At 37.5% G+C, this 23,696-nt stretch overlaps 1 protein-coding gene across 1 annotated transcript in view; it reads right to left on the reverse strand.

The window, feature by feature from the left end:
- Nucleotides 1-4,594: 4,594 nt before the first annotated feature.
- Nucleotides 4,595-23,696, reverse strand: part of WARS2 (tryptophanyl tRNA synthetase 2, mitochondrial) — a 39,019-nt gene continuing 19,917 nt past the window's right edge. The window contains 5 exon segments of the mRNA XM_030266713.4: nucleotides 4,595-5,594; nucleotides 7,562-7,680; nucleotides 10,283-10,368; nucleotides 12,095-12,175; nucleotides 23,195-23,452. Of these exon segments, the coding sequence (XP_030122573.4) occupies nucleotides 5,146-5,594; nucleotides 7,562-7,680; nucleotides 10,283-10,368; nucleotides 12,095-12,175; nucleotides 23,195-23,452 (993 nt within the window). The 3' untranslated portion in view covers nucleotides 4,595-5,145.

Raw genomic sequence — 23,696 nt, forward strand, 5'->3', positions numbered from 1 at the left:
TGCACATACGGCAAATGTAGCACATCTGGAACTGATCGAGCCTTCTGGTGTGGCACAGATTTGCTCTGCTCCCATCTCACAGCCATGCTGGAATGCTGAGAGCACGACAGCACAACAGACATTAAGCTCAGTGCTTAATTTTATGTCCACAGGCAGCATGAGCCCACTCCTGTAGTGGATAATCTCATCTTCAGTCATGGTGTTCTGTGACAGCAATTTACAGCAGTGGCAGAACATCTTCCCAGGTGTTAAACTGTTTATCTGTGCAGGAGGCTGGCATTTGGTTTTATATAAAATAATTGTGACTCCAGGGCTGCTCCTACAAGTGAAATGATCAGTGAATCTTCCACTTCCATAATAATATGGGACTGTTTCAGGTAAAATTATTTCTTATTGATACAGAATAAATACTTACATGTCAAACCTATTAGCACAACCAACAGAATAACAGAAAAGACAGTGAGAATCAGAGTAGAATCTTTTGTGATAATAAAGAGAATTTTCCATTACTTCAGCTGTCATCTGGACAGGACTATGTGATAAAAAGCTTCATTGGGAATTCAATTTTTAATAAGTCTTCTTTCACAGCTGAGTGAACAAAAAAAAAAATCCAAACCAAAACACCAAAGCTTTAAGCAGATAAATTAATGTCACATACGACTACAGTTTTGCTGCAGCATTTTTCCCAAAGCTGGCTATATAAGAGACTTTAGAAAAGATAAGAGATGTCTGTGTCCTTCCAAGGCTTTTGACTACACAATACATTGACATTCTTCTTGCAGCTACTGTCAAATTTACTTAGAAAGAATGAACAGATCAAAAAATTAAAAGGAAATTAGACAGTCCAATACAGCAGAAAGAGGGGCTTTGTTTTCCTGTCAAGAACAGATAATTTATTTCCTGAACAAAACCCCTTTCCCACTAGACTTCCTCCACCAGCTTGCTAGACTATTTCTCTGTGCAGCAGTCCATCAGTCATTAGAAAAAAAAAAAAAAGGTAGGCAGCATCCAGGAGTTTATATGCACAGATCAAAATGGTGAAAGATCCATCCCTTGTACTGAATGTAAATCTAACCAAGCTGGACTGCTGAAAGAACAAACTTTCATCATCAGTATTTACTGCTACACTGTTGTCAGGATCATAATGGTCCTAACCAAGGATAAGAAAACATTAGCTTTGCTAACCTATGGTTCCCAAAACATTTAGATGCAGGTCAGTCCCCAAGGATCCCATGTCACTGTCGTTCCTTAGACTTTCAGCTCATTTTTATGAATTCTCTAGCCTTTAATGGATGCAGCCATAATCCTGCAAAGGAGCTTTGCTTGAACTGGTTGTAGATAAACACACACTGAATCAGAACTATGCAGAAAGCCTTCTGGGGAATCTGAGAAAGCAGGTCATGGTGTTTGAAAACTAAGTATACTTCAACCACATCTTTAAGACTTACAATTAAATTCCAGTATAATGTACAGTATCCATACACTCCAGATATTTGAGGCAGGGATGTATGCTGGAGCAGTCCCGGAGTTAATTTATGGGGCTAACCGTAATTTTGAATCTCTGCTGCAGAAAACACTGTTTCTGAATCTAAAATTCTCAGTAAACTCCGTGCTCTAAACTGAAAGCACAGAGCTGAGACCCACTACATGATATCATGACTCCTAGGAACAACTAGCTGGAAAAATGCATGTCTCAAGTGTATAAATGTTTTTGTTAGATTTTTGCAAGTAATTCACTGTGGAGTGGATGTCTTATCTCTGAAGGTGAGTGAATCTCACCAGGAGATGCTATGTCTGATACATATGTAATGGTTGGGATCTGCAGTAGGCCAGGTTCACTAACATTACCAACTGGTTAGAGCATAACATCTACTACAGGTGCACAGAAATTGCAAGAGAGGAGATTTTGAGTCTAAAGCACAAAGTACTGATGCATTCTAAATAAAAGATCATTGTTTCTGCTTGCTTTTCTTCAGTGAGCAACACAGCACAGGGTAAGGATACCTCTCCACTTCTTGACTGTTTTATTTCAATTAGGAAATATATATTTGTTCCCTTTCCCCCACCCTGTCCTGGAAGAACACCTTACAGTGACTTCCACAATAACACAGGGCATGTCTATACCACACTGCAGCTGGGATGAGGAGTGTGCTTCTGCAGAAACTCCTCACCAACTGCACTTCAGCTGACATCACAGAGAAGTCTTGAAGAATGTGATTTGGATAAAAAAAAACATGAAAATGTGTTTCAGGAGTGCATCTATTTTGTTGCAAACAAACATTAAATCCCCAGCACCAGAGTTAATGTGAAATAAATAACTATGAAACATAAAGCATCAAGTCTTCTCCAACAATTTTTCTCTAAGCAGCTATTCCAACTCAACTGCACTCCTTAGTTAACATTGCCACAGAACCCTATACAGAATGGGTGTTAATATGACATTCCCAAAGGGAAACAGGGAGGTAGAAGAGGAGAGAGTAGCTTGGAATCAACTCATTGCTTCAAGCTCAGCTAAACCACCTGAGTGCCAAGATGGTTAACTTTGCAGAAAAAAAAAACACTCTAAAAAACCTGAAATAGGCAACAGATACCTGCAAACATCTACATTTGTTGTCTCCTCTCAAGGGATTCTAAGGATCATGGCTGTTAATGGAATCGGGATTATTTCACTGGGCAAACACATATTATTTTGAGAATTCCTCCACAGAAGCAACTGAAATGAAAAGCTTAGTTAACAATCAGTAGGATAATATACTCATTTTACACAAGTTTAACTTTTCTGAAGATGAAAAAACATGTATATTTCCTTACTTGAAGGAAATAGGTCAGGCAAATAAGACTTGTTTGACTGATAGGGGAAAGGGAAGGAAAAACCCTCAATGTATTATTGAATTAAAAAGAGGCAAATTAGTGTATTTGATTGAAACACAGCTAAATATGTAATGCCTTAAACCCCTAGCTCAAAGAAAAGGCTATTTTGAAGTTTTTTTCCTGCTTTACTTACATGATTTTCTGAAAAAGGATCCAACAGTTTTGGAAAGATTGCTCAGAACAGTTTAAGCAACAAACCAAAATTACCTGTTGGCGTCAACCCCTCCCATGAATGCTCCTATTTTCCTTCCACTGCAGAGAAGGCATGTTGAATGGCAATTCTATATATTAGGTGATTTGAGTATCAGAAGTGTAAAGAGACCTTGAAACTCTGAGTTGTCTTTTGAATATATGTTTGCTAGTGAAAAAGAGGTACAGGTAGAAACTAGATACACTAGTATTAAAGATTTTCAGAGTCTTCATGAGGACCGTGTTAGCTTCTCTTAAGGTATATACTGTGGGACCTTTGCAGAAATCAATCTATATTAAAAAGTGCCACAGCAAACATTTTATGCCAAGTCAGGAAGCAGCAGTAATTGTGTGCCTTAGTTTTTCATCTTAGTGCCCCAATGCAGCTGTTAAACACTAACAAAAGTTTCATAAAACTATGTAAATATGTGCAGTTATAACATGTCCTTTCCTTATCCACTGCAGCCTATTTAAAACCAGGGACAATTTTTGAATATACTTATTCTTTCCAGAGGACATTACCTTAGGCTTGTCTATATTGAGTTTGGTTCCAATCAGTCTGTCTCCATCCACTCTGCTTCTCTAGACTTGACTAATTTTAGAAAATCTGTCATCATGAAGTTCTTGCATGGCAGTTCTCTTCTTCAGATCCCTAACAAATAAATACAGGTCTCAGCACAGATCTGGAGGTGCTCAGTCCTCAGCTTTATGTTTTGGAAAATTAAATATTTCTTTCTGAATCAACTCACTATAATTAACTAAATACTGCTTTTTAGAAAACCCAAAACAACCAACCAGCCAACTGCACTATGTAGAACCCAGCCATGTAAGACTGCAATCCTTCATGACAAATGCCACAGGCATAGCGTGGTTATGAGCTGCCAGAGTACAGGATTAACTCAATTTACATTACAGTAAAGCAATTTCAAACACAGCATCATGAAATGTAACGACACAGCTAAAAAAGTTGGCACAGGATCAGTAGGGCTTTCATTACCTTTTAACATGTACTACTCTCCCTCTTCAGAACATGGTGTCTCCTTTTGGCAATGCCCCTTTGCCACACATTCCCCAACAAGTGCCACAATCCATGGGTCCAAATCCGTGGATCTTGTGAGGCCCAAGATTAGGGCAGGCTAACACTGCTCTCCCATCACTTCACTTTCTCAAGGCTCAGTAGTGAAGAGTCCATAAAGACCCATTTAATTCTGTTATGGCTCTGACCGTAGCACAATTTTCTAAAGAAGCAATTTTGTAAACTTTATAGAAAGTTCTCTGATTCTCAACCCAAGATTTCTTTGATTCAGGATTACATCTCTTCTACACCTTCTTAAAAGCTATTCTAGACTTGATGCTGGACTGAAAATTCTGGAGCTCCTTGCTAAACAGAACAGCAGGTGAAATAGGAGAAGCTGAAGCACATGTCATTTCTCACTGAAGTACCTTAGACCTGACCAGCAGGATGGCACAAATGGCAGAATTGAAATTCACTTCACACAAACTACACAGATACAAAAGAAAATTCACACTGAAATTGAAGAAACTAAAGAGAGAAGTTCCCTCTTCATCACCCTGAGCATTTATTTTTGAGTCTCTGGTTTTGTTTTGGTTATCCAAGAACATGTTCAATCAGCATATCAAAGCTGAATAACCCCCAATAGGATAAATTGTCCATCTGTAACAACAGCACATACACAGCTAAGTATGTTCTTGAGAGGATTACAAATCTTTCTGCTAGATTCTGGTCACCTTGCCTACACTTCAGCATCTTGCAGTGGTCAGTAGAAAAATCCAAAAACCCACTCAGGCAATCTTATAATCTGCTTTTGCATAATTTCTTTGTGAATTGTGATTGCTTCTGTCCTCCCTCTTTAACTATCCAGACAAGCTTAATGCTGGTCCCGCTGGAAATATCTGGCTTCATGCACTTTTTAATGCAATCACCTTCAACGTTCTCCTTGGATCTTCCTGGAAAGAATGTTTTTGTTTCAAAACAAAATGATTAATAATTAATAAATGATTTTGTTACAAATAACAAAATCTCTGTCCCATGACACAAAAGTCCTTGCAACTACTCAGCAGCTTCTATTGAAATCCCACCAGTCTCTTTATTTCTTGATAGATAGGAGCAGCCAGCTCTTTGGCTTTCTCTGCTCCATCCTCTAAAACTTTTATCAAATGAGACTTGTCTTCCTGGAGTTTCTTGATTTCATTCCTGATAGGTGCGAATTTTTGGATAACCGACTCTGCTACCACCATTTTGTAGTGAGCAGTGTCGAGCCCAGTGGCTTGGTGCAGCACCTCTCTGATGCTAAGCCCTGTCACTGCAGCGTGAATGGACACCAGATTGGAGACACCGGGGCGAGCAGTGGGCTCGTAGGTCACCTCCGAGGTAAAGTCAGTCACAGCTTTGCGAAATTTCAGCACTATTTCATCAGGGCTGTCTGCTATGCTAACAGTAGCTAACTTCTGTGGGTCTGACTTGGACATCTTCACTGATGGATCTCTGAGTGATTTTATTTTCTTTGTTGTACCTTAAAAAAAAAAAAAAAAGTTATGAGACAATGGTTTCTTATGACAATTTCTAAGAACAATGTGCAGCTATATGATGAAGCTGTTTATCCTTGCTCATGCAATTATGTATGCTCTGTTTAGTCCTTGTACCCTTCCTGTCCTTCTAAGAAACCATCTCTCTCCTCATAAACTGAATGAAGCCTGTTCCACCTCTCCCATGCTCACTAAGCAGGAACTTCTGCTGGGGTTATTCCTAATATTTTATGTTGCTTACATGCTGATTTCCCCCCTAATTTCTCCTCACTTCTATTAGTGCACCTTACTGAATGGTTCTGAGCAGTGGAGAAACAGGTTAACTCCACTGGTAAAAAAAACCCATCAGAATCCCGTAACAGTTAATCTCCTTATTTCAGAAAACTTTTCCACTCAAAATCTCTTGGAAATTCTTCTAAATCTCAGTAAAAACAGTTATTAAAATTCTCTAACTCAACATGGACCAGCTCTGTTAGATGTAAAGCACTGCTCAGATATGAAAGGTGTGGGTATTGTACAAACTGCTAAGATACATGCATGTACATGAAATAGATTAGGAACATTAGGGGAATATTGCAAAGTACTTTAACGACATCAACCCACACTGCTTCAGTTTTTCACCAAGAAATATCATTCATGGAGTACCTAAAGTATCACTTATCTACAGAGTACTCATACCAGTTGTTTTTAGACACCTAATGCAGCCAACAAAATTACCTGCATACTGCTCATAGATGGCCTATGTACTCAGTGAAAGGATAAGGGTTCTTCCAGCATACAATTCAGATTGCGCCAGAAAGTGCTTTATTCTGAAATCACCTTTTGGAAGAGTCTCTTCTGCAAATTTGAAAGATCCAGGTAATTCAATTGTCTACAGCTAGTGAGTCTGAATAGGTCCCTACCTTCTCCATTCATCTAGGATATTTTGCTGGTTTGCATATACTTGTGAACTTAAGAAGGAACGCTTTTGGGGAGCAAAATTAAATGTTTTTTTCCTTTTTATTTTTTCAAATTGAGCTTTTTATTTAATGGTAAATAGTTTCACCTGCATCAGAGGCTATACTCAGCTCCTCTTTATAGTGCTTAGTACTCAATTAGAAACTGCAGAGTTTGCAATCCCTAATATTCTCAAAACTCCACTCTAGGTCTAACACCACTTTTGTCACTGAGGCTTGAAAATTGAGAAAGGTTTATTGCTGCCTGTCTTTTCCAAGGTGAGAGCTCCTTGCCCTTTTGGGGGCGAAGGTCTCTGCTGTGCATTCCTCTACATTACTTACAACAAAGATGCAACGCTTCATCCTTGCCCAATTCTTCACGTTTCTTAGCAAACATGCCATTTGCGCCATCTGACTCCTCCTCACCCCCCGGCCTATGACCTTATAGCTCAAAAATGGCTGAGAAGATTTTCCTTATAAGTCTTCCTGAGTCTAAGATCAAAACCATAAAGTCTTAAGCTCTGTGACAGACACATATTGAAATACTCAAGTATATATTAAACACTCTTAAAAAAAATTGGAGCACTGTACATATAAACCAACTTCAGCATGCTTAAAGTAAACATCTCCCACTTGGACACTGAAGAATTCTGCTTGCTAGAGGTCTCTTGCCTTGTTGCTTACATGTCTCCTGAATGAGCAACATGGGATAGAGACCCTTCTCTTAAAAGGTCCAGTATTTGAAGGGCAAGGCTGACTGGCAGCAGCAGAGTGCATCTGGCTCCCTGGACTAGAATACCAGACGTCACGTACATTCCTCAACCATGGATTTCTAAAGCCTTATATCTATCTTGGGAGTTCATTTTCACAGCCTCTAGTCTCTTGTTGCCAGTTTTTAGTTTTCCATTCCCTCAATATCAGTTTGCCCCCTTTCCTTGGTCCCTGAAACTATTTCCACAATATTTAAATCCATCTTCAACTTCGAAGCACAGTTAAGGGAAAAATAATAACCAACTCACTTAAAATGGCTTTGGGCACAGGAAAGAATTCTCCATATTTCTTGTTGAAATGTTGTGCTATATCTTGGGCTAGTTCCAGGTGCAGGACTTGATCTTCTCCAACAGGAACACGTGTTGACCTTTTAATAAAAGACAGATACAGGAAACTCAGCAAAGCTCTCTGGTTCTGCTGAAATGTTACTCAAGACTGTCACAGCTTCTGCCATGACTGAGGGCCAGACTGAGCCAAACACTCAGTCCCAGCTAGATATAGGTGCTGTGGGAACAAGATCCCAAACTGAACATATTCATGGATGACTCTGCTTTTTGTGCTGAAGCACATAACCAAAGGCAAAAAATAGCCCTTTGTGAAGACATATATGGCAAAGATACCTGTAAGAGCAACTCATTAAACTCAGCTCAAAGAAAGGTTTCTGTAGTATCTCCTGCTGCCTCTTTAGAGATCAAAGAGCACATGCTATAGTGTAAAAAAAAAAAAAGTAAGAAAGATCTGCAAGGCATAAAGTGCAAGCAGCTTGTCATGTCAAGTCTCAGGAAGACGTAACTGCTGTTGAGGAGTTAGTACTGAGGATGTATCAAGGGAAGGAAAGAAGAGAGTGTTTCTTCTTCATCACAATTGTATAAATCATGTGGTCCAGTGACTCTATTGTCACAAGTGTTATTAGAAGATTAGAACTGCTGGATTCAAAGGATAATTTGATCTTCTGTATTGAACTCAATGGTTTGAATATGCTTCTGGACGGAAACACAATCTGCATCAGAGGACATGAGGAGATGAAGAATCCATTACTTCCCCTGGTGATTCTTTCCCACAGTTAATCATACTTGTGAAAAATATATGATTCTTTTAGATGAGGCAGACTTGAAATCTTGCCAGCTTTTGATTACTCTCCCATCCCCCAGCAGATTTTTTTTTCCTAAGGCTTACAGGGTATTCAGCTATGAATACTGGACATGTTCCAAAATAAGGAAATTCACTATGCATCTTTTAAGTTCCCAGAAAATTTCAGATCAACATGGTACTCTTTCCTTCCGATTCTGAATTACTGGGCTGACATCCAGGAATCAATTTGTTCACCTTTATTCCCAACCAGTCAGCAAGACAACCTAAAAACAGTTACAGTAGGAATCAATAGGAAATCACAGTGCCCTATAACTGAGAGAAAATCAGTTACCATAATCAATATACTTTAAGCAGGTCAAAAGAAATGTTTCCATATGCCCAAATGGTTCCATATTCACAAAGTTTGCCACTAAACAGAAAACATATTATTTCTATAAAAGTCTCTGCATGATACCTTGCCTTTTTTCTTGCCTTTTTTTTTTTTTTTTTTTTTTTTTAAATATTTCTATCCTGGTGCTATTTTTACTCTTTTCTGTCATGTATTTACCTTCTGCCCATTTTCCTGTCTCTTTGATCCTTCTGAGCTAGTACTGCTTCTCCCCCTCCTCCACCTCTAAATTCTACTTCATGACTGCTATTCCCTTCCTATGTTTCTGTTTCCCACCAATTCTTGTTCCTCATATTATTTTGTTTACATTAAAACATTTCTTATTAAAGATTAAGTCAAGTTTCTTCAAAGAGATACTGTTTCTCTTTCAATTCCTTGTTTTGTGCTCTGGTGGACAGCCTGCTGTTAATACAGATAGTAGCCAACAAACAGCTGATCTTATTAGAGATGGAAGAGACGGACATGGTTGAGTTCAATCAAAACAATGTGATTTCTGATAAAGTTGTCTAAATTTCATCCTTAAATACTTGACACTCAAATCACTCAAATATTTGACAGTCAAATGGGACTAATTTCAAATAAAATCATTATAATATTCAAAATAATTCTGACTTTTGCTTGCTTCCTGTTATTTTTACTTAAAATTCAGGTAAATTAGAAATACCATCTCTTGGTCTTCTAACAGTACTGTTTTCCCTACTATGATCAATTAAGATGAAATTTCCCTAGATACATTTTTCTGAATTCACAGCTGATTAATCTTGGTTAGTCTGAACTGACATCCTTGTCCTCAGTTTTATGTTACTTCTCTGTCCCAAACAATACTCACAACTTCCTTCAGAACAATGCCACAAAGTACATACGCTCTGAACATACAAATAATTCATATATGGTGCACTGTCTTTAACATTTACTTACTGAGACGGTTTAAATCGTATTATGAAATACAACCAGTCATGACAATGAACTACAAATTCTATTAGCCAGGCTACAGGCTCAGGCATGCTGAGTCCCCAGTCCCTCAGCAGGGGCTGTTTCCATTGCAGCACTAGCCCAGGTACTACAGGCTGCAGTCAATAAGTGACTTTTTCATCAGTATGAACTGGCCTACACAGAATTCCCCACTAATATTGGTATGATACATACACACAGTTTAAGTACCTCTACAGTACACTGCATAAAATAAAGCACAAATACTTAAAAAAAGTGTATCAGTGTGAATGTGTAATATGTATAATTAAACATCAGTCTGTTGTAATTACCTAAGAATTATTCTAACATGACCAGCTTTTGCTCTTTACAGCCCTGCCAGTAGCTTTTTAACCAGGCTAGATTTCAACCAGCCATTTGAGTCTGTCATCCATTTCCAATCTTCTGATCTAATCACACCCAGCTCCCCTGCTCTATAAGTTACCATGTTGACCTGACAAGCATTCATTCCAAGGCAGCTGAACAGACATTGCCCATGGGCTCACATTCTGCCTCTTACTTGTACAGCAAAATATCTGCTGCTTGAAGCACAGGGTAAGTCAACAAACCAACAGTTCCTTCGCTATTCTGGCTGGCACGCTTCATCTGTTTGGAAAAGAAAAACAGAGAAGAATCACACTTTTGACTAATGGTATAATGGTCCAAGAATTTAATTAATTACAATTCTGAATAACTGAGTAATTTATTATGTAGCTCCACAGAAGACAGCGTCATGTAAAATCCACTCCTTATGAATATATTCTGGTTTATGTCCTATATTTATGAATTTCCCTACACAGCTCTGATACTCTAGTGAGAAGGGAACATAGGGTTTCTTTTGTTTTCTGTTTGTAATCTTATTAATGGAAATGGTTTTAAATGCAAAACCATCAGGCTGAGTTATTAAACTTGTATATTACCCATAAATCCTACTTTTTAAATAGTGTCTTCAGCAATAAATTTTTGAAACACTTCATAATGGAGATACAAAAAGGTATTAATACCTGTGTTAGAGATCAAGACACAGTGATCACATAGTCACCAGGACAGCCAGTGATAGCTGGGAGAACCCAGAACTACAGAGGCAGAGTCCAGTGCTGTCTCCAGCAGTTCTCACTGCTCCCCACCATCCACCTAATGAATTCAAGTCCTCTCCTGCTCCCTGATATGGATCACATAGATGAAGACAGTGAGGCTACAAACTCTAATTCTGTTCTAGTGGTGGCATATCTGTATTTTACATTTAGCAATAGTTAAATATACTAACCCCCTTGAAATCTGAATTATTTCACTAGGACTGTTCAAATATATTTAGACTCATGCTCTCCAACAGATCCTGAATTCTGTCTACATCCCTAAATGCCTAGGGTTCAGGGAACCTAATTTGCAAAGCCTAGCACCTGTAACACCTATCTATAGGTCTGGAAAGTCAATCCAGTCAAAGTAGGATTTAAGAGCTTAACTTTAGAACCTCAGGTTTGGAAAGGTTTGCTTTAATCTATGCCATGCATTAACACTGGTTGCTGTATTTAAGTTTTACTGGTTTTATTTAATTAAGAAGCAAAACAGGAAAAAAGAAAACATCTGGAGGTATTTAAGACTGCTCTGAACTCTGCAAGCCCAAACTACTCTTAAGCTGTTGGGTTTTTTTTTTTCCTTTTTCAGATACTTCTCTCTCCTGTCTTTTTCTGCTTGCTAAATGTCAAAATAAAATACAAGGAAATTAAATGCAAGAACTCTGTTGATGCAGTCAGGCTGATGCAACACCAAGAATAAGATGAACATTTGAAACTTGTAAAGGCAAACATTTAAGATACAATATCACTCAGCACATTTTTAATATTTATAATTTCTACACTCCTCCTCAAATATATGCCTCTTTTGAACACTCTTCCATAAAATCTACACAGCAGCTACTCTTTACAGTGGAAAAAATAAAAGCTGTTAATGGAACTCCTTAATCAGCAAGGCCAAGGTTTCCACTGCAATATCTTTCATTACTTTTGCATTATTAAACAAGCATTGAAATAACACTGAATGTTCTAGCAAAATCAGTTTAACAACAGTAAAAAACCCTCTTTTTTAGCACAGTTTTTCTGCAAATCTCTGCCAAAAACACAATTCTGTACCTTCCAGCAGGAAAATGTTCACTAAGAGGAACAGACCTGGAGAGCTATGTTTTACCCCTTCCACCACAGGACCACAGAATTACTTAACCTAAAGCATGAACAACCAAGGTAAAGTTGGTACTTCATAGATGACAAGTATTTCCAGGACAAAATTTCTACTGAATTCCCAAAAATTTCTTTTAAATTTACCAAACTGTCCATACCTTCCACTGGGGCAAACGTAGTAGACGTGGCACATTAGTTAAGCACCCAAGAATCCAGGCAAGTTCTGCATGCTCGGGAACCTGAAAGAATGAAGTTAGAATCTATTTAAATTTTCTTCTTTTATATGCATATTTTCTCAAAGTCAGTAAGAATAAATTGCATCAAAGACAAGAAAACCATTTATTTACTTTTTCAGAAAGGTCAAGTGACAAGCTAATGGAAAGTTTTGGACACTGCCAGGATTGAATACTCTACATTAAAATAGTACAGCAAGGTTCTTGATCCTATCCACTCATATTCTAAACAAGAAAGAAAATGCTTTAGCAGCAGCAGACTTGAGCACACATGTAAACTCCTTTACTTGAATACTCGATTCACTCTTCGCAATATTGGCAGATTTGAATCTTTAAGAGCATGCTAACTGTCTCAAAGATGTTCAAAGCTTCATGCCTGCAACATGACATAACAACTCAGACAGAAGGCAGTGAAAAGTGTTTGTTAACCAGTAAGAACTACTAGGATTATTAATTACAATTCCTTTGTTGTCACATTTTAAATATAGTAATTTCCTAGCTAGCAGTCATTGGACTACTTTGGTCATCATTGTGTAAAAGTATCCAATCTCCAGAATACAGCTCAGTGGTTAGAAATATTTCATGTCGATTCTTCCCCTTCTTTCTGCCTTTCCCACAGATTCAGGGTTTTTATTAATTCCCTCATGCTTATTTGACCTGCAATCTTCTGTGCACAAGACGAAGTGCAACAAAATACCAGAGTAAAATGAACTTCACGGAAAATACTAAGCACAAGACTCCTATTTCATCTAGAAGGAATCACCATCTGGTTGAAAGTGGTTTCTCATTTCTTTCTTCTAGTCACGGACAGAGAGGAGATGGTGCTCTGTTGCACTTGTGTTGACAAGAACCCTCTTTAAAAGCTATGCAGTCATTGATTCAGCTCTGTCAGATGCTGCTTTCACAGCCAAGACTGCACGTGTGTTTCACCGGATCAGTGGATTTGACATTACATCAGTTACCAAAACACCCAGTGATCTAAACAGCACTTGTTGGGTTGAATACACAGTTCTGGGTCCTACCAAGTTATACTCATTTCCCATCTTCCAACACACAGTCCTTTCCTAACTAAGACTAAAGTGCTGAATATGTTGAAGAAAAAGCCTGATAAAATGGGGGCAGATACGTAGAAGTATACCAAAGGGTAGAGATTTCAGTTGGAATAAAATTCAGTACCAGAGGCTAATGAGCCAGCACCCATCATCCAAATTGCAGTCACTGGCTGTATATTGGTGTGTGAATCAGGAGGTTCTAGGCTTAAACCACAAATCATTTGTCAGACTAAATCTCAGTTTAAGCTACTGTGCTTTACTTGGCAAGAGGGGCAAGTAACTGCTGCCTTTGGTTGGTCATGGTGCATCTGCTCAAATGTTATTAATTTAGGTATTTTAGTATCCCATCACATTGATTGCATAAATCTGATACAAAAAAACTGGAATACATACACGATGATGTATATGACACCAGCAGAATAAAGGCCTTTCACTGAGTAATACCTGTTGATCACAGTCAGGAGAAGCCATTCTCCCAGACACACTCCATCAGCTTTTTGTTGCAGGTCCATTTAAAACTGCAGGCAAATGTCTTCATTAAACAGCCAAAACACAAGAATGTAAGAAATAACATGTACTGGACCACAAAAAAGGCAATGCAGCCTTGTGCTCTATTTCCAGGAGTAGCATGTGGGGCAAACACACAAACCTACTGCTTCCTGCAGTATCTTCCCCTCATACTTCTCCAGCATCCATAACGGTTGCACTAGGGAAGTTCAGAAGGTATTATATCTGGCACAGCCCTGGTAATGTATCCAGACTCTCCAGGAATGTGTCTAATCCCTTTCTGAACCAGCTAATAGTGCCCATTTCACAACCCCATGGAGCAGCAAACTCCAGAGGCTGAAACCCGACGTGCAAAGAAATTATTTAGCCACTAATATACCCATGTTTGTTTACTGGTTTTGAATACCACCTGTTTATTATATTGTACAATTTGGTGAACAATTCGGTGTTTTCCTGATTTTGTAAACTTTGATTGCATATATGCCTCAACCTTCTCCTCTTCAAACTGAAGCAACCCTGACTTCTGAATTTTTCCTTCTTAAGGCAGCTACTCTGTGCCCTGCTGCATAAATTCCTCTCCTTTGCAACATATCTAATTCATTAGTTCATCCTGGAGATGTAGACTCTAAAACTACCCAGTATTCAAAAATGGGGCACACTAAGGTTTTGTATGGTGACAAAATGTCATCTCTGTCTTACTCACAATACCCTTTCTGGTGATGTGGTGATGATGACGTATCATTAGCTTTTCTGAAAATTCCTTGTGCTGAGCCAATGATTTCAGAGAACTGCCAGTGATGACTCCAGGACTTTCTTTCCTGCATTGTGTGAAAAAGGTTTAGAATATTTTTACCCAGATGTTTTAAAGTATTTAAAGCTCTTCTAACCCTTATTTGCCTGTCCACTTTGTTTTATGAGTTGTTTAGGAATTCCTTTCCTTGGCATGGCATTCAGCTACACGTAAGGACTTAGCATTGCCTGTGAACTTCTGTTCACTACCTTCTTCAGGTCATGAAGGAAAATGTTGACTAGAACTGCTCCGTGCAAGAAAAAAAAAAAAAAAAAAAAAAAAAAAAAGGAAAAAGTGAGCATTACAGCCTATGCAGCTTTCAGCAGTGAAATGAAAGGAAATGGAGAAGAGACATCTCATATTTGCATAAATATACTAAATGATTTCCAGTTGATTCCTGTTGTGTTAGGTACTGTTTATTGTGCCATCACGAGGAAAATCTTTGTCAAAGAAGCATCATTTTTCACACAATTTTCATTAAAAAGAGTGCAAGTGTCAGAGAGGTGTTCTGCTTGCTTTTTAAGTTTATTTTTTAAAGGGAGGTACCCAATAATCTGAGTAGGACTTAAAGAAATAAAAGTATAAAGAGATCCAATTAATTCAGGCTATTCTGTGTATATTTTAACCAATAAAGAACTAAATTTCTTTTGTATTTTAAAATCTGACAACAAACTACTGTGCAGAGCTATGATGTACTTCAGGATTACCCAATCTTTCAAAAGAAAACAGGTAATAATAAACTTAACTCTATTCCAATGAAGACATAATTTTCTCGGTGTGCTCTCTCCCCCAAATACGTCAGTATAAAAATAATTCAAATGGTAGAAAACCAGAATTACATCTCCAATTAACAAAACTCTCAACCAGTGACAGCTCCTGAACTGTATGTCAAACCAAACTCCAAGAATGTCACAACCACTGGTAATTCTGAAAATCAGCTATCTAACAAATTAAATCCTCCAGGTCAACTTTAGCTACTTTTGTGTCTTGAAAAAAAATGTAATAGTCTGTTTTCAGTATAAACATTACTTTCTTGGGAAAATTTCTTGCAGCCTTGCTGAAAATATTTCCAGGAATAAGAGTTTTTAAGTGCTCTATTTATTGTTTCACTTTACAAAGTCAACTATTTCCATTCAAAATTTTCCAAAAAAATCTTACCCAGATCCATATAGCAATTCCCCCTTTTCAGACAGCCCAAATCCTACCCTTTGCTCTTCTCAGTAAATATAACAAGTTTCTCTTTTTTCCTGATCTGTGCCCTTGCTCATTTGAATTCCTAATCTCATTCAAGTCTGTAAATACCATCAACATTTCTCAAAGAATTGAGATGATCATCTCTATGCTATTACCAGGGACACATTTTCTCCTTCAATCTCCATAGCATTAAGCATCCCCCACAACCTGGCTTATTAATCAGTAATCAAAGAGTTATTTCTAGGGCAAACTACTTACATTCCTTCCCTGTGGCCTGACAAGGTCAAGGCTGCATACCCAGATTCCTTTAATTTTTTTTTTAAAGCACATGTATTTAACAGAGGTGCAAATGATAATGAGCAGTTAACTAAAAGGCACAAACACTTCTGTTTCTTCACCTGAGCACCTTGCTACTCCCTTTTTAAAGACAAATAGCTTCTTAATTATTTACTTGTGCAGCCATTTGAATTTATTGAACTCAGGTCACAATTTATATTTGGATCATCTCTGGAGCTTTATATGCTGAAGTACAATCTCAGAGCTTCTTCTGTAGATCTATTTTTTTGTCTTTGATTCTAGCTTGATCCTTGATTCCTTACCAAATTATTGTTGATATTCCCTTGCCACAACCAATGATATATACATGGAAAAAACAGTAGCTACTTTTATTCCAAATAATTCTACATGACCTTTTATGATGAAACATGCAGCTGAGGAAGACAGCAAGCCATGAGATTCAAGAACAGTGGGAGAGGCATGAATACTGGAAGCGGATTTGAAAGCAGGCAAACCAGCAACACTGGGCCTCAGCTCTCTCAGGTTGTAATAGAAAATTGTGTGTTGGCAGCTGAAGTGGCTTTCTGCAAAAAGAGATGTAGTGTTTTATTTTCAAGATGGACTTTCTCAAGTTGCAACCTATAGCCCTTCTCTATAAGGCACTGCCAATTTGCTGCATATCTATCATGTGGAAACAGCTTTCCGTCAGAGGAGTAACCTCATTAAGGGCTACATTTTAAAGGGGCAGTAAATTTAAAAGATTTAATTTTGATAGAGTAGAGTACAAACAAATAGTCTCAGGAGGTAATTTGGATGGCTGGATTTCTTTTGGTGTACTACAAGAAATTGGAACAGAGAAGGAAAAGAGTCCCACATTTAAGAAGAAATGAAACCTTTTTTTAGGACTTTTGTCTCTTCTAGAAGTGCCAGTAAAAGCTTCTGCAATATTCAAGAGGCCCTTTTTAAAAGCAAATGATGCTCACATTTTTCTTGAATACCCAGGTTTTAAAAACCAGGTAAGGTTTTATTAATGTGTAAGGTTGCAGGCAATACATTCAAGATACTTAGCAATGTGTCTCTATATTACAGAGCTAAAGAAAAAAAAGACAAAAAATAAGACTACTCTTGAATCAAATGCACACAGTGCAGGTACTCTTATGACAAAAAAATTGCCACAGTATCCCAAAATTCTGTTCAAAGAAATAATTGATTGGGTAGAATAAGTTTATGGTTACAAAGGCAATATCAGATTTAAAGAACATATTAAGCAATGTATTGAATTGGGGGTGGTTATCTAGTTACTGTCAGTAAATGTGTCAGTATCTACAGCTTTCACCTTTATCTTGGAACAATTTAGTTACATATTCTTATTTATATTTGGCTAAAACATACAGAATTAAGATTTGTCTCTCCTTTTTGAAGAACCTGACCAAGAATATTCCTACTGGAATCAAGCTTTTCTGGTTATAAACCATGATATACCACAGTAATTTGGCCAAAGAACCCTTTCCTCTCCTTTATTTATTAGGAAATTAACTTATTTTCAGAAACATTCTCCTAGTATAATCTACAATACTGTTTGAAAAATTAGTCTGGTGTGTCCAGAAGATTGGTGAAGAGAGGAAAATATAACATCTACATAATAGTATGAGATGAAGAAGGTAAATTAAGGCAGAAAAGAAAAAAAAAAAGAGAAATCCCAGTGAACCATGACTTTCCTTCCCACTGAGCTCTGGTTATGTCTAGCCTAGTCCATGAGAGAGAAAACAGACGAATGAGAGAAGCAGAATAATTTTCTAAATTAAACAGTCACATACTTCCTCTTATGACAGGAAGTTTTCAATGGACCGTGCTAAATTAATGTACTTTAATGAATTTATAAGCTATGATGCAATGCAAGCTTTTCAGCCCCTCTGAAAATTGGACAAGGGGTAGTGTGAATCCATTCAAACTCTGCCCACAAAACAAAGCAGATGGATACTTCTGGAAAATAACAGCAATGAAACAGTGCACATATTTATATTGTTGTATTTTGGCTTTTGGAGTTAAGGCTAAGACAAATTTGCAAATTCCCACCTCCCAGAGTTACTGCCTCAATTTGCTTGCACACTGCAAGAATACTGCAGCTGATTATACTCAGAAAATAAATCACCCTACCCAGAAGGATGAAAACTGCAATTTTCCACCCAGAAACTGAACATTATGTTGTCCAGAAACTCACAGGACTCCTCTGAGAAGTATTCATGCAGCGTATCAAGCACTGCCTGCTGAATCAACTCTGATGGAATTTTAGTTTCTCTTGGGACATTTAGCATGTGTCTGCTACAATGGAGAGGTGGATAGGAAGAACAGCCTGAGACCACATAAAAGCAAAATAAGTTTCTAATATTGTTTTGAATGTCAAGCAGATGAGATACAAGATGGTTATGGGTAAGAACTGAAATGTGGAGTGTACCCACCATGAATCAGAGAAAATAGGTTATATCATATAAGTTTACCATGTGTGCAGATTGCATACTGTCTTCTTTATTTACCCCCCCTGCCCCACGGTCCATTTTGGTTTTAATAAAAGATCTAAGTTTTATGAAAGATGACTGTTACAGCTTTTATCAGTTATGGCACAATTTAAGGAATATATTTTCTGTTTCTTCTAATGCTCTCACAATATGTTGTATAAGTCATTATTCCTTAAGTTCTTTTTTATGCCCCATAGGCAAAAGCAGCCACCTAAAGCATATCTTGACATTATATTCTTTAAGAGGGTTTCATACATCTTGCAGCTGTACCCCAAATAAAAATGCACTATTTTGAAATATGCATTTATTTTTATTTTTTATTCTTACTAAAATTGTCAGTTTTCTATAACTTCCTACTTGAGAAAATATAATTAAACAAGCTGTAATGAAAGAGCTTCTCTCACTGGGAGGCCATTTTACTGTCCAACATACACCACAATTGTTTTATGAGATACTCTAAGTAAATGTGCTTGTTTATAACCCTTCACAGACAATGTGGTTCCAAACACTACCCTAATTATTCATCACCATCCTTCTTGCTTCTAAATATTTTCAAGTTATCATCACTTGTTCTTTGTAGCCACTACTTCCCTAGGCTGGAATTCAAGTTTTTATATGGTAATATAAGTGTGGGAGATATTTGTTGAACTGCAATGCATTAAGACCAAATATACAGCCAGTCATTAACTTACTGTTTGTACAAGTTTTAAAACAATATAATCTATAAATGGTAAATTCTGAAGCATACAAAAATAATTTTCATCCAACTAGCACTTTCCATTTATAGGTAATTTAGCTGTAAATCCAGTACAAAAGAACATAGGCCGTATACTCTCTAAACAACACAATAAAAAACTTGCCTATGCAAAATTTCTGTCACTTCTATTTAATTTTAGTTGAAAGGTGAGGGCATCACTGAAATCTGTTCTGGGATTCCAAGTGTACTTTACTTGTATCCTTATCATAAGAGCACCTTTTGGACCTAGCATAAACATGAGAGGTATCTGCTCTCACCACACTTTTGAAATCCCAGCAGTCAGTCTGTGATTCATATTGCTCAGCCTTTTGTCTCTTGCTTGTATGGAAAAGGATGATAAAGTGTGTGAAAACTCTTGGGGCAGGTATTTCAGATATCTCTGGATTAGAGATTTGAAAAAAAAAGCCTAAGTAAGTAAAATAAGTTAAACCCTTAACAAAAGGCACAGGCCTTTAGAGAAACCAAGTAGCATTATTTTTTTCACATATGGTCAACGTGTTCCAGAGAAGCAACACAAGCAGGAAAATACAAAAAGAGTAAGCCAAACAAAAAAATAAAGAACAAAAAAACCCAAGCCCTTTTCTGTAACTCTAGACCACTCATGCCCAGTGTAATCCAGAGAAAGTGAGAGAACACAACAGCATTTACATGAATGAATGAATGAGCATTTCCCTTAGTGAGGCTTACCACTACAAGTATACCTCTGTAGTGCAAGAATTTCATTCTGCCTTAATGCTACAGAATCAGGATACAGAAAAAGTCATTAGTTGTGGTGAGTTTTGGTGATTATAACTAAAAGTTCATAAAGAATAATTTTGTTGTATGATGTTCACTTAAAATAATGACCAGAAATTTCATTCAGGAGTAATTAAAGAAACATTTCTGTGATCTATAGATTTGGTAATTTTCTAGCTAGAACTCAAAATACAACAATATTTACATCGTGCTAAGATACTGAGAATTCTCATTTAACAGTTTGATCTGCTATTGAAAAAACTACTCTGTCCATATCAAATACCTAATCCAGTTCACTATTTGTGGCTGGATTTTCACTGCTTTCCTGCTGACCTCTGGAAGTACACACCCTGTTTCAGTATACAATCAGTTTTGGTCACTTTGCTTTACATCTCAGTCATTTTGTTTGTAAACAAAAGTGAGACTTTTTTAGACCACACTTGGAGACTGCTACAGTGGCTGAAAAGGAGGCCAGCTCTTTTTTTTTTTTTTTTTTTAATCTGAGAAAATTCCAATCAAAATCAAGCAATAAACTTTCTTGATTAGCAATAGCTGTAATCCATCTTACACCTTCATTTTTAGAAACAATCATCTTGATATTATGACATTCCATAACGTACTATTTCATTATCATACTAAAACAATAATCACATTAGCAAGGTTCCTGTCTCCTTTCCTCACATCAAGAGCTACATGCAGATACTCCTTTTAATTGCTTCCAGAGAAACATCTGGTGCTGCCTATGTAAATGTAACAGATCACAGTGCATCTCTGGGTATACCTGACCACTTCATACAGCTTGTACAGCCTTAGTTTGGGGAAACCACTTCAGCCTGAACCAGTCTATATTCACAAACAACTGTAATAGTTCTTCTGATTGCAGTGTGACAATGAGCTTTCAAAAATATGCTTGAATCAGCCACTTCTGAAAGTTATATAGATTCTTGTGTGGTAAATATTGGTAAGAATAACATTCAAGACATCAGACACAGTTCAAACATTGTCTAATGGTTTAGATTTAATAAGAACAATGACCATTAGATCTGGATAGATAAGGACACAGAAAAATTAAGGTAAAAAGGCAAATTAAAGCCTATTTAACTGAGGCTAGCCTAACCACCATAAGGAAAATCAGGATCGTATTTGGTGGTAACTTTTGTTTGATAAAACTGAACATGTTCTAGTTTAGCTAGCTTAGGTTTTCATTGGTTTTTGACTGCATTGGTACTGTAGAAGCACTGCACAAAGAGCCATCATTTCATGAGTCTGACACTTTCTCTTTGGGGGTTCAAATATTCAATCTCTGCATTATTATATTTTGAAAGATACAACACACCTTCTGTGGCTGAGTGCAATTGTAAGATCCTCACTGATAATCTGCTAGCTTCAAGGGAAGCCTGAGTGTTGGTTTTAGCAAGACCTTGAACAGCCCTAATTTAGCTTTTAGACCAGTAGGAACATAAGAAAAGCAACACTGGACCAGATCAAATATCCATCTCTGACAGCAACCAATGAAAAAAAAATAATGCAAGTGCAGAAAAGCATGGATACTTTCCCACCACTTCCTGCAGAGGTGACTGCTCAGATATGCAACAGTCCCAAAGCAATTTTTCAGATTAATTTGTTGAGTCCCTTTCTGAATTCATAAAAATTTCAGCATGTACTGTATCCTGTGTCATGGGGTTTTGTAGCCCAACTGTGGATTTTGTGAAATGCAGCACTGTTATGCTTGTGTTGAATCCACCAGGTGTTAACTTGTTTTGATATTTTTCAGTTTACATTCTTCAGTGGCTAAAACAATTTCTCCATATCACTTGCAATTTTGTAAACCTTCACTTTATTCCTCTCTAACCATAACCTGTAAAGCACTTATCCTTCATGCCGAAGAGTCCTCTCTGTGTATCTAGTCACTGATCCTGTGTCGTAACTAATTGAATTGTTCAGTTGCTTGAAAACAATAAAAAAACACCTCTAGACTGGTTTTTACTGCATCATTGGCTTGTAACTCACCTTGCGATTATTCCAGCTAATGACTTCATCATTTTGAGACTGACAAGTCAGAGTAGAGGAAAATTAAAACCCAAGCTGTTAACATATTTAAAATTATAAACAGATTTGAAAAATCTTGGGTGAATTTATTTAAAAGTATTTCCACTAGAATTCTGAGCTCATCTATTTAGACTGGTTTTTTAATACAGAGGAAAGGTGAATCAGGAAGTATATATGTCTTCATCAATTCATTATTCACCAGGGATATAGAGCTATGATTGCCACTTGCAGTTTAACAACCCCAGGAAACTCTGCCTGTAAAGAATTGTGTTGAAAGGGAGAATACAACACCATTTCAGCTTGCACCCATAAAATTCAGATCACCTTTGCAGCTCTGTTGCAAGGTGGACACCCACTTGCGGGTGTCTTCACAAGAGCAGAAGCTATTACACATCTGTGTCTGTGGAAATTATAGAACTTTGCAAGTTTAGAGTCATTAACAGATTTGTTGAGCAAGAAACTAAGTTGTGTTCCAGGAAAATATAACATGTGATAGCTATATGCCATGTGGGAAGGTAAGCCCAGTACCCCTTGGGGTAGTCAAGAGGAGTGCATAGTTTACATAGGAATTAGCAGATCAGACGGAAAACCCTCTGCATAAAAAGGAGGTTATAGCAAACAAGGGAAAGTAAGTCCCAGAGAAGATGTAACCTCCTGATGATTATGGTGGAACTGATACAAAACTTACCATGTTAGTCACCTCTTACTTTGTGACTACTGTGCAGCTGGCAGAATAAGTGGCAAGAGCTGATATAAAAGCATAGAAATGTGTTTTCCTTACCTTTATGGTTCCACAGGCTGTGTTTATGCATTGATGTGTTAACCTTTTGTGACTAAAGTAACACAGAGACAAATTACTGGTCTTCTAAGAAGTCTTAGAAGTATTTTACTTATAACCTGTACAAACTCCTTGCCCTGTTTCAGAAATTTACAGTGTACTTATCCCTAAATGGGCTTCTCAGTCATGGTTGCAGCATTCAAAATTTCAAAACTGCAGCAAGGGATAAATTTGAAATCCAACACTACTAACATTTTCTAGGACCACCAACACAAACAAGATAAAGGAGTTCAGCAATGCTACACTCATTCATTAAGATGTGTGGAAAGACACTTAATCAGAAACAAATCCAACACAACAGGAGCACTCACCAGTGACTGGCGGAACAGGAAACACTTCTTGGGGTCAATCCCACAGGCAAGGATGGCAGCAGTGGTGTCCAGGATGTTCTGGCGCAGGACAGCTGGCTCCTTGGGCATGGTGAGAGAGTGCATGTCCATAATGCTATAGAGCACTGAGCTGCACTTTTCCTGCAGATTCACCCAGTTCTGAATGGCTCCAAGGTAGTTACCCAGATGAGGGGTCCCAGTTGGCTGGATACCAGAAAAAATCCGATCCACAACCATGTTCTGTGACAAAGCATTGGCAAAATAAACATACTTTTTCCGCCCCCATATTCTTTTATATTTTAAAGTAATTAAAAAAGCCTCATTTATGCCTGTCTCTTCTCCCCTCCTGTCAGTGTAGTAATGTATAAATGACCACAGAACTGATAATTGCAGTAAGTTAGTTAAAATACTCTATCTTACAGCAGAGAGACCAACAACTACCATAATTTTAAGCTGTTAGACTGCATATGCAAAAAAAAAAAAA

The sequence above is a fragment of the Taeniopygia guttata genome, chromosome 1 (assembly GCF_048771995.1).
Source record: "Taeniopygia guttata chromosome 1, bTaeGut7.mat, whole genome shotgun sequence".
NCBI classification, from domain to species: Eukaryota; Metazoa; Chordata; class Aves; order Passeriformes; family Estrildidae; genus Taeniopygia; species Taeniopygia guttata.